Consider the following 15212-nt stretch of genomic DNA (forward strand, 5'->3'; position numbering starts at 1 on the left):
CGAGGCGGGCGGGGGCGGGGCCGGCTCGGGCCGGCGGCCAATGGGAAGCGGGAGGGGCGGTGGGCGGGGGCGTGGCCGTGGCCGGGCGTGTCCCGGGCGGGCGCGCGCTGTCCGGGCAGCGATGGCGGACGATGGGCAGGGGCAGCTCGGGACTGAGGAGGGCCGGGCGGGCGGCGCGGCCGTGGCGGGCGGCGAGATGCTGCTGAGCGTGGGGCTGCTGGCCCTGGCGCTGCTGGCGGCCTACCGGCTCTACCTGCGCTGGGGAACGCGGAACGGGCCGGGGGGCGCGGCCCGGCAGGGCGAGGCCGCCGCGCTGCCGCGCATGAAGCGCCGGGATTTCTCCCTGGAGCAGCTGCGCGAGTTCGACGGCGCTCGCAATCCTCGCATCCTCCTGGCTGTTAACGGCAAAGTCTTCGACGTGACCAGAGGCAGCAAGTTCTACGGGCCCGGTGAGACGGCGGGGGGATGGGGGAGTCCCGGCCTGGGACCCACCGGCGGTGTTACACTGGTGATGCTCAGCGGGTCTGGGCTCTCCTCAGGCAGCCGTCATTTTCCCAGATGCCTTGATTTGGATGTGCCATGGTTAATTCTATTTTTTTTCCTTCTCTCTCTTCTAGTAGGTTTCCCAAGTGCAGCTGAGCAGTGCTTTCTTCGTTCTAGCGCTGACGGCTCAGGAGAGGAACCCAACCCGCTGGTTATTTATTTAGGTGTAAATGCCATATTGAGTGTGACTTCTAGTCAGGATAAAGATAGGCAAGGAGAGCTCTGGGACTAGTATGTTGCTGCTGTTGGGAAGAGTGCAGAAATCCAGCCAATCTCTTAATCAGACAGACAGCACTCCTCTTCGGAGAGGAAATGTGTATTTCGAAGGTTCAGAAAAGCAGGCTTCAGAGAAATGTTCTGGTTTTGTATTCACCTTGTATACTGTGAAACTGCAGCACACTTTCTTGTGATAAACAGCATTCTTAATGAGGTGGGTAAACTTACTGGTGAGCACTGTGTTCACAACTGATGCCAAAGGAAATGAGGCTTATGACTGCTGATAATTTTCTTCTTTAAACAATGGTGGTTTAGAAAACTTGCTCTAATCAAACTATGCAGGAGTTTTCATAATAACCATGGCAATCTTCCTTATGAGAGGGGTGGAGGGGAGAGAGGATATTTCCCACTCCCCCAGGAAATAGTTCAAGTTAAGTAATCATTTATTATTATTTAATAATTGGGGTTACAAAAAGAAAAATAGAAAGCTGGCATGTTACAAGCCTTTGGTTCATGGCAGGGTAGGGACAAGCAGTTCTGTGGTTGAACTGGGCTAGATTTTTGTTACTACTTTATGCTCAAAGTTTGTGATACCAGTTGCAGAAAGTGAACCTGCTGTAATTGAATTGAAATGCTTTTTTGGCTGGGTACTGTAAAAGTTCACAGTGGAATCCGAAATACCTTGCCATGGTTTATGTTGTTTATTAACTAGTAAAGCTGAGAGAAAGTGCAGCCTGGTGAGCTGCAGCTTTCATGACACTTAATCAGGCTAGTTCTTTTGTCTCTCTTATTTAGGGGTTTTTAAACTGAGACCTGTGTGCTGACATAAAATGCAGGTAATGAATATGCTGCATGAAACTTAAAACACCAGCAATCTGACAGAGTGCTCTGTGAAATAATACTGAACTGTGATCTAAACATTGACTTCCTCCCTTTTGTGTCTCAAACTTCAGTTAAACGTTAGGCTCTCCTCTCCAGATACCATCAGTGGTTCACACTGTCAACCTTTGGAGGCCTGTTATTCTGAGGAAGCTAAAACTTAATGTTCTAGGACATGGATCTGCTTTTTGATAACTGGTAGCAGCTGGTTTTCCTTAAAAGCAGTGCTTCTAGCTTTTCATCAAGAGGGACAAAGGCTTTTTTTTTTTCTTCCCTGTAGTGAAAGATTGCCTTTTTCTAACAGGAGTGACATCGTTTTCATCTATCAGATCTGTAACTTGGAATGTTGCATGTAAAGCTCAGCCAGTGCATCATCAGTTGTGTGTTCTCTGCCAAACATGATGATTTTGGAATGGTGCTGATATGGTTTCCCTCTTTGGATACGTATCAGGGAATTTTTTCCTTCAACTGTTTTGTGGCCGAAAAGAAAAACACTAGTAGGTATTTTGCAGGTCTTAAAAGCCTGAGAAGAGTTCAAGTGGAAAAGTCTTCTACAGCTGGTTGAGATCTTTTCAGAAAGGCTTCAGTCAGAGTAGCCAGATGTCCACAGCAGTTCTCATGGAAATTTTGTTTCTTATATCTGGAGTGTGGCAGGGGAAGTGCAAAGCATACCAACAAAACGTGGCTAAATTTTAACAGAAGAAAGAACTGAGGACACTGGGTTTGGTGATATTTCTGGCTCTGACTGTGAGCCTTTAGTAGATTGTTGAGGTACTGATGTGAAGAGAGAGAGCTTCAGCTTTGAAGGCAGTGGAAAGCAGTGGCTGAGGGCTCACTGTCAGTCTTCAGCAAGTCTGGAGGCCTGGGTTAATGTTGAATAACGTGGCTGCCTCAGGTGGCGCCTCATGTCTTCATAGTAAGGTCTGTTTTTCCTCCTCCAGTGTAGTTTGGATGCCAAGGTGTTCCTTTTTTTTCTATTTATAGCAGAAAGTTTAAAATGCACAAAATTGTCACCTAGTCTACATTTTTGCCCAACAATTGAGATTCCATTAAAACTCCCACCAAACTTCTGATTTTATTCAGAGTTCTCTGTTTTAAGTTTCCATCCGGTGAATCCTGTTATACTTTGGTCCATTTCATTGAAGAGCCCTTTACATACCTACAGTAAAGGTATTTTTAAATAATGGTAGAGTGTTGAAGCCATCCTTTCAAACAGCTGTGACTGAAAACTTCATTTTCTTGAACATTTAATCCAAATGCTTCCCAATTTTTATTTTTTTGTTTTTGTCATGCTGTCTTCTTTAAGCCTTCCACAGTTTATCTCATTGGTATCCTATTAGTCTCCGGTCTCTCTTAATGTATTTTAGCTAAGAGTAGAGAAAGGCTACACTGCACATATAACAGTCTGTGCCTCCAAAAACCACTTTGGTCACATTGAACTCTGAATTTCAAACTTCACTTGCCAAGTTCTTTTCCAAAATGCTGCTCTGTCCTGCAAATACACCATTTGTTTCAAGACTTCACTTAGGTGTATTAAATTCCACTTCTGCTTGTGTCCAGATGAGTAAGTGACCTAGAATGCTTTGACTGATTATTAAATCTAATTAATTGCCTTTCCCTTTGCCATCCACAAGCTCCAAAAGAGATAAAGTAAACAATTAGTGGTTCACTATTAAAAATGTCACATAACCAGACTTTCACAGAACCTCTGTTGGGATGATTTCCCATCTGCAGTCACATCTCATGACTTAGAGTCTAGTCATTAATACCTTCTGTGTGTGCTGTGTTGGTTTTGTATCTTAAAATGAGAGACAGTTTTTTACTTTTCATTTATTGTAACATTGAACTTTGTGTGTTTGTTTGCATCAAGATTTCTGGTTGTGTATTTGTTGGTAGAAGAGCACTGTAAGAGTTAGTATACTTTATGTCAGCAAATCTTAATATTTAGCAGTTAAATTTACATGCCAAGGTAATGCCATAAACAGGTTTTGATTAGCTTAGTAAATACTTTGTGCATTTATGAAAAATACACATCTTTGAGCATGACAAAACAAGATTATGTGCAACCCTGAATATGCAACTGTTCACGTCACTTCTTGGTTCTTAATGTTTCATGATCTTAAAAAAATCAATTTCCTGACTTCCCTTCACTGCAGTATGTTGTCACTGTCACCTCATTTCTCATCCCACTTGTCTTTCACGATGTTGTGAAGATCTCTGATTTTCCAGGAAGAATAGCTTAGATAGTAGTAGTTCCTTCCACAAAAAATATTCCATCAGAGTTCAGTTTCCATGAAGGGAAAACTGCCTTTATTTCATTGTGGTCAACAGCCATGATTTTTCCCAATAATTTCCATAAAAATAATCTGATGCTGTTAGACCTTCTTTGGAATACAGTGCCATAAATTTCACTTTGTCTCTGTTGACCACGTGGCAATGGTGCTTTTCCATACATCCTTTCCAACGGTATGGTTAGAGTAAAATGTTGCAGGGGAGACTCTACATATGTTGTATTTGGAGAATACTGTTAAGGGTGGCCTTATCTAGGAACACAACAGGCTGAGGGGTTACAGATAAGTACAGAGGATAAGACTGGGGGAAAGAAATGTTTTCTGTAAAGTGTGAAAGGTCTTCTCAGTGGTTCTGATGTTTGTCACCTCTTTGGTAGTCTGTGTAGTGGAAGTGTCACTCGCCCTGGGATTCAGCTTTTCAGAGAAATAGCATTTCTGGACAAAGAAGTGGAGTTCCAGCCAGGAGCAGTAAAACTAAAAGGTGTATACACGCATATTGGTGAGAGATTGTTTCCATACTTCTGGTTAAAGGGAGTAGTGCCTTTGCTACCAGGCTGAGGTTATTCTGAACCTCCAGGCCATGTTCACGGAGAGCAATAAAGTGGTTTTGTGCCGCAAGATCAGCACTCTGTCTTCTCCTCTGCTTCTGCTCTGTGTGTCTGTCATCTCTCTCTTTCTTGTTTTTTAAATTTCTTTTTCCCTTTTCCACAACCTCAGTATATTCCTTAAAACTTGAACAACTATGTGTTTCATAAGACGTCTGTACAAATTCCTAGTTCCTATTTAAACCAGTCATGTTCCAGTCACAGAATTGATTAGGCTGGAAAAAACCTCTGCATTGAGTCACCTGACATTTGAGGGGCCTGATCAAGCAGGTGTGCTCAAAGCAAGATAATATTAAATGAGACAGTGTCATCACATGAATTGTTACTAACATGTAAATGTCAAGTCCAATACACAGCAGCTTCACTCTCATTGAATAAAAAAGCCTTTTTTGGCTTGTCTTATTACGAAATAAACTAGTGGTCAGAGCATTTCTCACTAAACCAAGATGTTGAATCTAGGTCCTTCTCAAGAATGCAGCTATCTTCTAGAAAGCTCCTGACTGCTGGCCTATGGGCTCTCTTACCAGTGCTTGTTGTCTGCCCCTTTAGTAGCAAATGGGTCATTGATTCTTGCACTTTTTTTTTTTCCACAGAGTTAAAAAGCAAGTAAGCAAAAGAGAGAGTGAGACTCTCTCGCCTTGTGCCTGAGGAGTTAGGTTTAGACCCCTGTTTCTGGGCAGTTCCCATCTTAGCTTGCAGACTTCACATCTGCAGAGTTCCCATTTAGCATGTGGATTGGTCTCCTAAGAACACATACTTTCCATGCAAGTTATAACTTAAAATTGACCCACATCTTCCCTTTCATGCAAATCTGGAGCAGTAAAGTTAAAATTATGTCACCTTGAATTCCCAGTGATAAATGTTATCAGAAACCTTCTGCTTTCAAGCTACATCTCCAAATGGCTTAGTCTAACTTTCAGCTTTTCATTGTCTCATGAAAGATGCAACACTGAGCAAACACGTGTCAGGATTCAGACAGAACATTTGAAACAGCCCGTGAAGGTTTCACTTCAGTTTGGAGTGGAAAAAGTAGGCAAAGCAATGGGATAATGCAGTTGTTAATAATTTTGTAGCCTGTCTCCCTTTGCCCTAACTCTCATTAAAGGGGACATTAGTCCTTTTTCTTGTCTGCAGATTAACAAGTGTTGTTCATGAGTATCTAAACTTCAGACAAAACTGGGGTTTATTTCCAGTAGCTCTATGGAGCCCACAGATGCACATCTGGTGATTGCTTTTAAGTGCTTTTGGACTACTTGAAGAAACCAAAGCTGCTGGTTTAAAACTGAACCTTGTTAACCTGTGTGACTTCTTGAGAGAAATCACATGGACCTTGTGAAAGCGAGCACAATTCTTAGCTCGCCTATCACTTCATTAGCTATAAAGTCCACATGTGGTGTATTCCCTGTGCTGCCCCTTGGAGCCATCCAAAGTTCAGTGTACAGCGTTACTGCTGTTGGAGCAATAGTCTGGGATGTTCCACAAAGCTGCTACCAAACTGAAATGGGCAGGGAGCCTCTTTGGCAACCAGGGATTTACTCTGAAGTTAGATCCAGCATAGGTTTTGCTGGGGGAGCTATTGGCCAAACTGGCTGAAAAATGAAATGCGTGCTGTTCCAAGACCCTGTTTACCCTGTTTTGGAGGAAATGACAAGAAGCAGTGCTTCCAAATAAAAATTTAGTGGTTCAAAATTTGTAATATGTTGCTTTAGGTTGAATAGATTTTTCCTTGTCTGCAAAGAGAAATTAAATCTTCATTAGAGAACCAAAACAGTGTTAGGAGATGCAGAAATTGTGAATGCATTTTTATGATCTGAAGAGACCTTGACTTTACCAATTCTCCAGGTACCCAGTTTATTGTGAATAAAGACAAATGTCAGGCTGAACAGGGTGTCAAATTCATCAAGGCTGCTAAATTCTTAACTGGATTGTGAAAGGAAGTGAAGCTCTGCAGGTGGTGGGTAGCAATGTTTTGCATGTGTTATAGTTTAGAGAAGGGCATACTTTATACAAGGTGGAGTTGTAAGGTAGATGAGGACTTTATACAGGGGAAATGCAGTGTATCAACATGGAGGTACAGATATGGAGATAGGCAGGCAAATATGTGGGCTTGATAACTGGTCTCAGGGCTAAAATAAACAAAGGCTCTGGAACAGAGGTCTTTAAATGTGAGAGCCATGGTGGGAATAAAAGCATTCTTCAAGGAACAGCTTTCCTTTATGGAAGACTTGTACCTCCATATAACCAAGTAACATGTAGCAGATGTGTTTTAATTGGTTTTAACACTTCCCTGACTCTTGTTGTTGTACTATCCCAGATAGGAGTGGGAGGAGAATTTTTTGAAGACATATATGATTGTGAAATGGCTAATTTGGGGATACAACAAAAAAAAAAATTGTGATATGGTCTCAAAAACTTGCTTTGGTTTACATACCTGTGCTACAGGCCGCTGTTCTGCCCTCTCTTCAGCGTGTCTGTCATGTCATGCTGCAATCAATTATTTACAGCAGGAGCCAGGCTAAATAGGTGGGCAGACAAAAGGAAAGGTAAGGACTGTGGGTAGGGCTTGCAGAGTAAATTGCATCAGGCCATGAAAGAACTCTGTGGGAGTGTGTCTAGGATTGCACTGGTGTCTCCACCTCAGTCATGTTCCTGAAAGGTATTTTCTCCCTGGGATTTTTTGTGCTGGCACCTTCCTGGACACTCCTCCAAGTGCAGTGAAATCTGATATGCAAAATAGCTTTTTCAGACAGTTGCACCAGTTTTTTATATAAAAGTGAGTAATAGCCTAGGGCTTAGAGCAGAACCCCAGACCTGTATGTTTTGTATTAATATAAAATACTGTAGTTAAACTCTGTAGAAGCACCTAAATGGAAGCTCTAAGTCTTGAAGTAGATCTTGATCATACTGAGATTGCCGAACTTCTGCTTTAGGAGCCAAGGTGAAGCCAAGCTTGCACCATTTACTAATAATCACAATTCAATATTTACCTTTTAGTACAGGATTAAAGAAAAGTACACATTTCTAAGTTACATTTGCAGAACTGGAATTTAAAATGCTGTCTGCCGAGTCCAAAGGTTGGTTTTTACAAGTTAGCATTCCACTGAGTGCTTGGACATGGCTTGATGAGTCCTCTGTGACTTCGGAATACTTCTGTGCTAAGCATTCTGGAATGTTAAAGTTCAAATTCAGTTTTAGGAAAGAAAAAAGATATTGGTGTAATAGCATCTGAGATTACGAGATACTTGCAGAAATTTCGCATCCATTAATCTTAATGCAAACAGATGTATTCTAAAAGTTTTCATGCTTTCAATTAAGTGTGTTATTGAGCTTTAAGAATGTTCAGTGCTTGATACAGATACATATAATATCATTCTCTTTTTAATATAAATAATTGGAATCAAGCTGGTGGACCAGAAGGTGGCATCTCAGCAGGTGCTGTGAAATTCCATAAACCACTAAATGCAGGGTAGATGGGAAGGGCAGTAGGATGCTGCTCTCTGATTAGCTGGAGTTTGAAAAACACCTTGTGCAAGTAGTAGGATTTATGGACATATTTGCTTGAAACATTTCAGAGAAAGGAAAAAATGTGGACACAATACTGTTGGTAGGGTCACTATGTAACAATTTCTAATTGCTTTTAAGGACTTACTAATTGTGGTGTTTGTAAGAGCAGTTTATAGCTCCCATGTTCTTCATTCAGAACATCAAAAATGAGATCACTTGAGTGATTCCTGTGTAGCTTGAAGCAGGACTTTTTGTTTGGAGAAACTCTGTGTTGTGTTTCAGATGATGGTCATTACTGTCTCTTAGCCTGTCCTGTGGAAGTGACTGAGCATGCAGAGTGCATTGGTATAGGATTGATTTCAGTCTCTAAATCCTGCTTGTCAAATAAATACCTAATTCAGGATGCAAATAGGAAAGATAGCCCTCTTGGCTTTGTTTCCCTGAAGTACTGTACCTGTACCCTGATTCCTGAGGTAGTTCTCATGGATGCTGTTCTTGGATTTAAATACCTGAAAGGATGAGCACAGAGATGCTGTTCATCATTATGGTCAGACTGGTACAGTGCAAACTTCCAGCTGATAGTTTGTTCTCTAATACCTACTTCTCTTGAAACTGTGGTTTGAAATCAGTTGGTTTATTTCCAGAGAGAGGAGGGAATTGTCTTTGGCACACAGAACAACCTTCTGTTATCAGGTTTGACTGTAAGCAGCTTACAATGCCAGGTGCTCTGTGGTGGAGAGACAACACCAGTTCTGGTGAGGACATAGTTTCTTCTGCTCCATGTGGTGCTCAGGTTCCCTGCTTCAGGAGTCATCCCTGCTGCACTCAGCCCGTGTCCCAGCCCTGGAGTCAATGCCTAGCAGGAGCAGATAGGTGTGGTGGCTGCAGCCAGCAGCCTGGGAGGAGCCAGCCTTTTGGAATGATTCCCCATGGTTCAAGAGGTCTGAGGTGCTCCAGCAGCCACTAGAGGGGTGAAGGACAGTGTGTTGCCACTTCCTTGTGTTCATTCTTGCCCATGGGTGCTGCCTTTTCTTCAGTCTGATGGCCCTGTTGAGAGGTAAGCCAGAGAAGGGTTCTGGCCTGTTTACCACCACATAGGGACCATTCTGTAGCAAGCCTTGGGTATCTCTGTGGTGCTGGGCTGCTGCATTTAGTGCAGAAAATTTTAAAGTGTGTTGTTTTGTTTTGTTTTTTTTTTTGTATTGGTGTCGGGTTTTTTAATTGATCTGAATTTAAGGTATTTGGTTTTAGGTCAAGAAAATCTAAGATAACACTATGCCTAAAGTTCTTTCAGTTAATTAAAATTTGGGAAAGCCAGTTACCAATCTTACCCTACAAATTGTTAGTTTACAAACCATCCATTTCTCTCAGTAATATTTATTTCAGAGTCATAGCTCAGAATTTTATTGGGATATTTGTGTTGCTTTGCATTGGTCAAAAAGCACAGAGGATGCAGTTGCTTTATATTCTTAATGTGACAATTTGTGCTGGTTTCAAGAGCATTACAGGCTAATGGTATAAGGGATCTGCTGCCCAAAATAAGTGAGATGATTTCCTCAGAAGTAAGAAATGTCACAAAAGACATAGAAAGTTCTTGTGATTCTGTAAGTGAAGTGAAATCATTAATTAGCCCTCTTAAGTTCTATTTATTTATGATAATGGATTTCTAATTAAGATGTCTATGCAATTTGCTTCTGTTCATACCTGGCTTATAAATATTCAATGTGTTGCTAAATAGAAGTGTATTTCTTTTGAATTCCAGCCTCTGGTCCCTTTGGAATTTGCATCAACTGGCTTGCATCAACTGTCAGGGATTTTTCCAGATATCCCTTCAAAGTTATTTTCCTGGTTCTGCTTCTCTCAGCAGACTTTATCTCCTAGTGATATTAAAGATTGAATTGCAGTGCTGTTGAATGTCAAACAGCCATGGCATTGAAACTGCTGCTCTTGCCATCAACTGCAGAAATTTAATGTATGGCTTTGGTAGACTACATAAAGAACTGAGATTTGGTCACCATAAACAAAGACATGAAGGTATCAATTTTGTCTTTTTGTTTTCAGAGGGTCCATATGGAATATTTGCTGGCAGAGATGCCTCCAGGGGACTAGCAACTTTCTGTCTAGATAAAGATGCACTCAGAGATGAATATGATGACCTATCGGACTTAAATGCTGTACAGATGGAAAGTGTAAGAGAGTGGGAAATGCAATTTAAAGGTAAATTCTGAAATTATCAGCTTAAGGAAATGCTTTTAATAAAAATGACTGATTTGGGCCTGGGGAAGCTTTTGAAGAGGTGTTGACAGTAATATTATCACAGGATATGCTGAGTAGGAAGAGACCCCCAAGGATCATCAATTCAACTCTTAGTTCTGCACAGGACCATCCCCAAAAAGCCCATCCTGTGCCTGAGAGCATTGCCCAGATTTCACACTGCTTGAAATCTGTCAGGCTGGTGCTATGACTCTGGGGAGCCTATGCCAGTGCCCAACCACCCTCTGAGTGAAGAACCTTTCTCTAATACCCAACCTAACTGTCCCCTGACACAGCCTGGGGGTTGTGTCACTGGTCACCACAACAAAGTGTCTGCCCCTCTTTGTCCCCTCATAAGGGAGAAGTAGACTGCAGCGAGGTCCCCCCTAACGTGTGTGCAGTGTAACTTCACTGTTAATACCAGACCAGGGATTTCAGGCCTTTCTTCCACAGAGGTTTTCACTATATGTCACTATAGCTTTTATAAACTTTTATGTTTGTACAATAAAACTGTTCTGTTAGCTATTTGGCACAGAATTTCACTGCCAAATCTCATCTGCTTAGCTGGTGGAACTCCTGCTCAAGGTTGTTGGCTTTGGATGCCATGGAATTATCATTAGGACAAAGAGTTGTTTTAACATAAAGGGTTGAATGAGTTTATCTTGAAATAATTTCTGACAAATAAGGAATTATGCCTCTGGAGGGAGGGGGAATCATTTTTCATACTAATTGAAATCAAAACAGGCTGAAGGATTGAAGAGCATTGGGTTTTAGCCCTTGAATGATAAATCTTGCCTGATCAGCTGGAGGAGAATGGAAACAAAGTACTCACAGTTAGAGAAAGTAATGGTAGAAAGATTGCTTTAGGAGGCTGAGCTTGCTTCTAAATTCCCATCAGTTTAGTGATTGAGATTTAGAACTGTAGTGTGTAGGAGAAAAAGTGAATTTGCAGTAGTATGGGCTAGCAAGCAAATGCAGCTGTATTTATTTGTAATGGAATCATAAATCTCTTTCAGAAAAATATGACTACGTAGGTAGACTCCTAAAACCAGGGGAAGAACCATCAGAATACACAGATGAGGAAGATACCAAGGATCACACTAAACAGGAATGAACTTTGTAAACAACCAAAGTCAGGGGCCTTCGGAACTGCAACCTCTTATTGCCCATCACAGAATGTCCTGCATCTTTGGGTACAGTTCATCTGCTGCGAAAAAACATTCAACAGGTTTTGTACAAGGAAAATAATATACTCACAAATGAAGATTTGAATACTAGACATTCTTTGTGCTGCCGAATTTTTTGTTGCAGTTTATTTGTAATGTCTGGTTAGGCTTCGTTAATGAAGAGGGGCCAGGGATTTAAAGGCAAAAATGCTATTCCTTTTTATCAGTAAGCTGAAGCCTTCAACTAGTGTACCTTAAAAGCTCTCTAAAAGACGTGAGTCTTCAAGCTCAGAGGAAGGTTTGAATCTTGTTCGTGTGTGTCTTCTCCTTCAGCATTAAAAGAAAGATGTACTCATCCACATCAGCATCAGTAGGTGAGACTACTGAAGGCGGTGTTAAAAATGTGAATTTCCAGTTTTGTCTTGTACGTGGGTGTTAGTAGCCCAGCAGAATACTTCAGTTCTCTAAGATAAGTCCATATAGATTAGGATGGGGAGAAAATTCATCCTTTTCTCAAAAGGATTGGGTAAAAAAAGTTTCTTCTACAACAACCATTATCTGAAGCCTGCCTCTCCCCCTTTTTCCCATCCTCTAAATCAAATCAAATATTAATTGTGCCTTATTTCGCTTACATAGACTTGAATTGTTTTTAGGGACAGCCCCCAAATTGCGGTTTCATAGTCACTACAAGCAGCAGTGAGACTGAATTGGAATGTTCTGTTGACTGGAAAACCTTGATGTCATTCTGTGTATAGAATGTAAAAGAGGAGCACTCAGTGTTACTGCCATATGTTAATACTACATATACTTTAATTAGCATTGTGATGGCCAAATGCATACTCCCATGCTTCTTTTTAAGGAATTACAAACACAGAAAAAGAGTCTCCCTTCCTCCTCTTCCAGAAGCTGCCTAACTTTTGGGAGCGTAGCCTTCACACCCCCGTAGAGTGAAGGGGCGTTGCGCGCGTGTGTCTGTGTGTGTGTCTGTCTGAATGCAAGACTTGGGAAGGATTGTTTCTGCAGATATTGTAAATACGAGTACCATTTTAATAAAGCATGTACAATACCACATGTGCTGTCAGACTTTGTGTAGAAGCTGGTGAGCAGAGCTGGAATATCATGCTATAAAAAGGAGGAGAAGTCTTGGACAGATGAAGTGGCCACTGCTGTTAATATTGTTCTTTGTTCTGGTGGAGTTATTCTCCCTTTCAAGTCCCAGCTGTTGAGAAATCCTGAAGACTTACTCAGGTAAGCTGTATTTAAGAGACTAAACCTATGCCAGTGAATTTATGGTGGGGTGGAAAAAAGTGGTACAAATAAAGCATTGTAGTAACTGAGTGCAACATAGAGTATAAGGAATATGTCACATGGCATTAACGGGACAAGAACAGCAGCCTCATGGCTTATGTTTGTACCTGGTTGCAGATTTCACCTGTGTTAAGTCTACAGTAACAGTTTATATATACATTCTGTTGAACTGTAAACTCTGAAATGCCAGGGTTGACTACTTTTTTTATTCCTATTTGACTGAAAGAGATTCATATTGATGTAAATGAAACAAATAAACAAAACCTCCTCTGTGGAATCGTGTCTAACTCACATGTCCTAGAAGGCAGGGTGAGCTCTTTCTTTCATCTCCAGCCTTGAAACAGAATTGTTTTGGCCTGGAAGTAACAGAAATTGAGCTGTTTCTCCATAGAAGTTGTGTTTGCAGGCTCCTGTAGAGGCTGGACACTCCTGGGAGGTGTGAATTCAGTAGGCACTGGTGTCTGCTGGAGTCACATCCTTATAAGCTGAGCTGTGGTGCAGTGTCCAGGCTTGGGTTGAGTGTCTGCTAATCATCTAACTCTGCTGAAATGCTGGGCATGCTGCTGTAACTAACCACAGAAATATGTGGTTTAGATGGAGCAGTGGGAACCAACAGGATAGATAAAAGCTTCCTTGCACATGACAAGGGCTGGGAGTAATTACACACCAGTTCTATATCTGGATGCTTCACTAGGGAAGTTTTTTCTTTTAGGCAAGTCTCACTGTAGAAGGTTTTACAGTACATTTACAGTATGCCTTTAACTTTTAGCTATTGCAAAGCTGATGCACCTCATGGCACTCAGCTTGTCTAGCTGTGGAACAAGAAAAGGCAGCTTGCCCAACCATCCCTTAGGACAATCAGATAAGTGTTTGTCTCCAGGCTTCCACATGAAAATACATGTATATGTCACAGCTTCTACTGTACAGAGTCATAGCTGGAAGTTCTTGACACTTGCTGTGAGTTTCTGTGCTCTTCACTCAGTGCAGCTGTTGGTATTGCTGCATCTGGCACAGCTGTAGCATTAGCTGCTCCTCATGCTTGTATCTACTTGATGGACTGATTTCCTACTGGTGCAAGAAAGGTAACTTTTAAAGGGAGTATAGTTTTGTGTCTGCTGTGACTTACCAGCCCAAGTGCAGTCTTTTCCTTTCCCTTGCTATCAGAAAGGCAGTGAAGCTTAATTACAGTGAAATCACTTATAGTTCTGTTGCTGGGGTTTTAAAATTGCTTCAGGAGGACAGTACTTCAAATTTAACTTTCAGGATTAGCTGAACTACAAGATGGGTAAAGGGTGAGTTTTGCTTTGGAGCACCTTTATAGTAACTGTGAAAAACACAGAACTTGTCCCATGGCAGCAGAACACTGCATAGACTTCATACCTAGTGGATTTAAATTAACCTCATCCATCCTACATACAAAGTCACTAGTGATCTAAAGCTGACAACCTAAAAGAAGTGCTTTAAAGCACACTAGCTTTCATATTTATAAAAGTTGACACACAGCATAATTTAGCATAACATCAGATCCATCCAAACTTCAGTGCAATTATAAAAATTTGATGGAGGTGTTCAACCTTGGAACATTTGTGTCAATCACTTGGTCAAAATTCACTGTTGGGTACATGACACATTGATACTGTGTTAAATTTTGTTTACGCAACATGAGGGTCTTGATGGAAGAATGTCTTATCGTCAGAAACAAGATACATTTCCAGTTTAATATATGACTTGTTTTCCTAGGCTAGACTTGGTGTTAAATTAGTTTTAGTCATCATTTGTTTTGACACTTCTGCCTCATTTTGTACACCACTTCCCAAAAATGCTTAATTTTGGCAGTAGATGTATTTTCAAACCTCCTTGGTTTAAAGAGAAGAAAAAGGTACCATGTTGTTACTTGATCTGAACATTTTGAATTTCAAAGTAAGGACTACAGAATTATCTCACATGCTTGTACTTGTTTGCATATTTTTATTGAGCTAGATGTACTTTTCCTTGACTAAGGCTTAAATTTTCTATCATCCAGAGCTGGACGCAGCATATAAAATCAGTTTGGCACTCTGCTATGGATGTTGTTTCACTTTAAATGTCTCAGAGCTGAGCAATTTTCAAGCTTTTTTTTTCTTCCTGCAGAATCAGTTTGATTTTACTGTCTTTGCTGTAAAGGGCAGGGAGCAGTTAAACCTTTCATAGGCTTTGTTTGAGTCTCTTGGACAACATTCTGTTTGACTACACAGTAAGACTTTGTGGGGTTTTATTTCCTCTAGGAAGAGGTACTATTCCTGTGTATGGAATAGGACAAAAGATTTGGCTATTTATTCCTTTCACCCTAAACATGAGCAATAATGTAACTCTGGCCTTGCAGACTTGCTTACAGATGGAAAGGAAATCTTTCACCTGGCTTTTAATTTATGGTTAAAGAAGAATGTTTCTTAAAAGGTGCTCACAGC

At 41.2% G+C, this 15212-nt stretch overlaps 2 protein-coding genes across 2 annotated transcripts in view; both read left to right on the forward strand.

Annotated features, from left to right (window-relative positions):
- MFSD8 (major facilitator superfamily domain containing 8) overlaps nucleotides 1-15212 on the forward strand; it is a 336831-nt gene that overhangs the window by 262641 nt on the left and 58978 nt on the right. The gene's annotated exons all lie outside the window — the stretch shown is intronic.
- On the forward strand, nucleotides 75-12526 carry PGRMC2 (progesterone receptor membrane component 2). Its single transcript, XM_068187918.1, has 3 exons — nucleotides 75-449; nucleotides 10100-10255; nucleotides 11308-12526. Exons 1-3 carry the CDS (start codon nucleotides 122-124, stop codon nucleotides 11403-11405), a joined length of 582 nt encoding a protein of 193 aa, XP_068044019.1. The 5' UTR covers nucleotides 75-121; the 3' UTR covers nucleotides 11406-12526.

Source organism: Anomalospiza imberbis, chromosome 4 (genome assembly GCF_031753505.1).
Source record: "Anomalospiza imberbis isolate Cuckoo-Finch-1a 21T00152 chromosome 4, ASM3175350v1, whole genome shotgun sequence".
NCBI classification, from domain to species: domain Eukaryota; kingdom Metazoa; phylum Chordata; class Aves; order Passeriformes; family Viduidae; genus Anomalospiza; species Anomalospiza imberbis.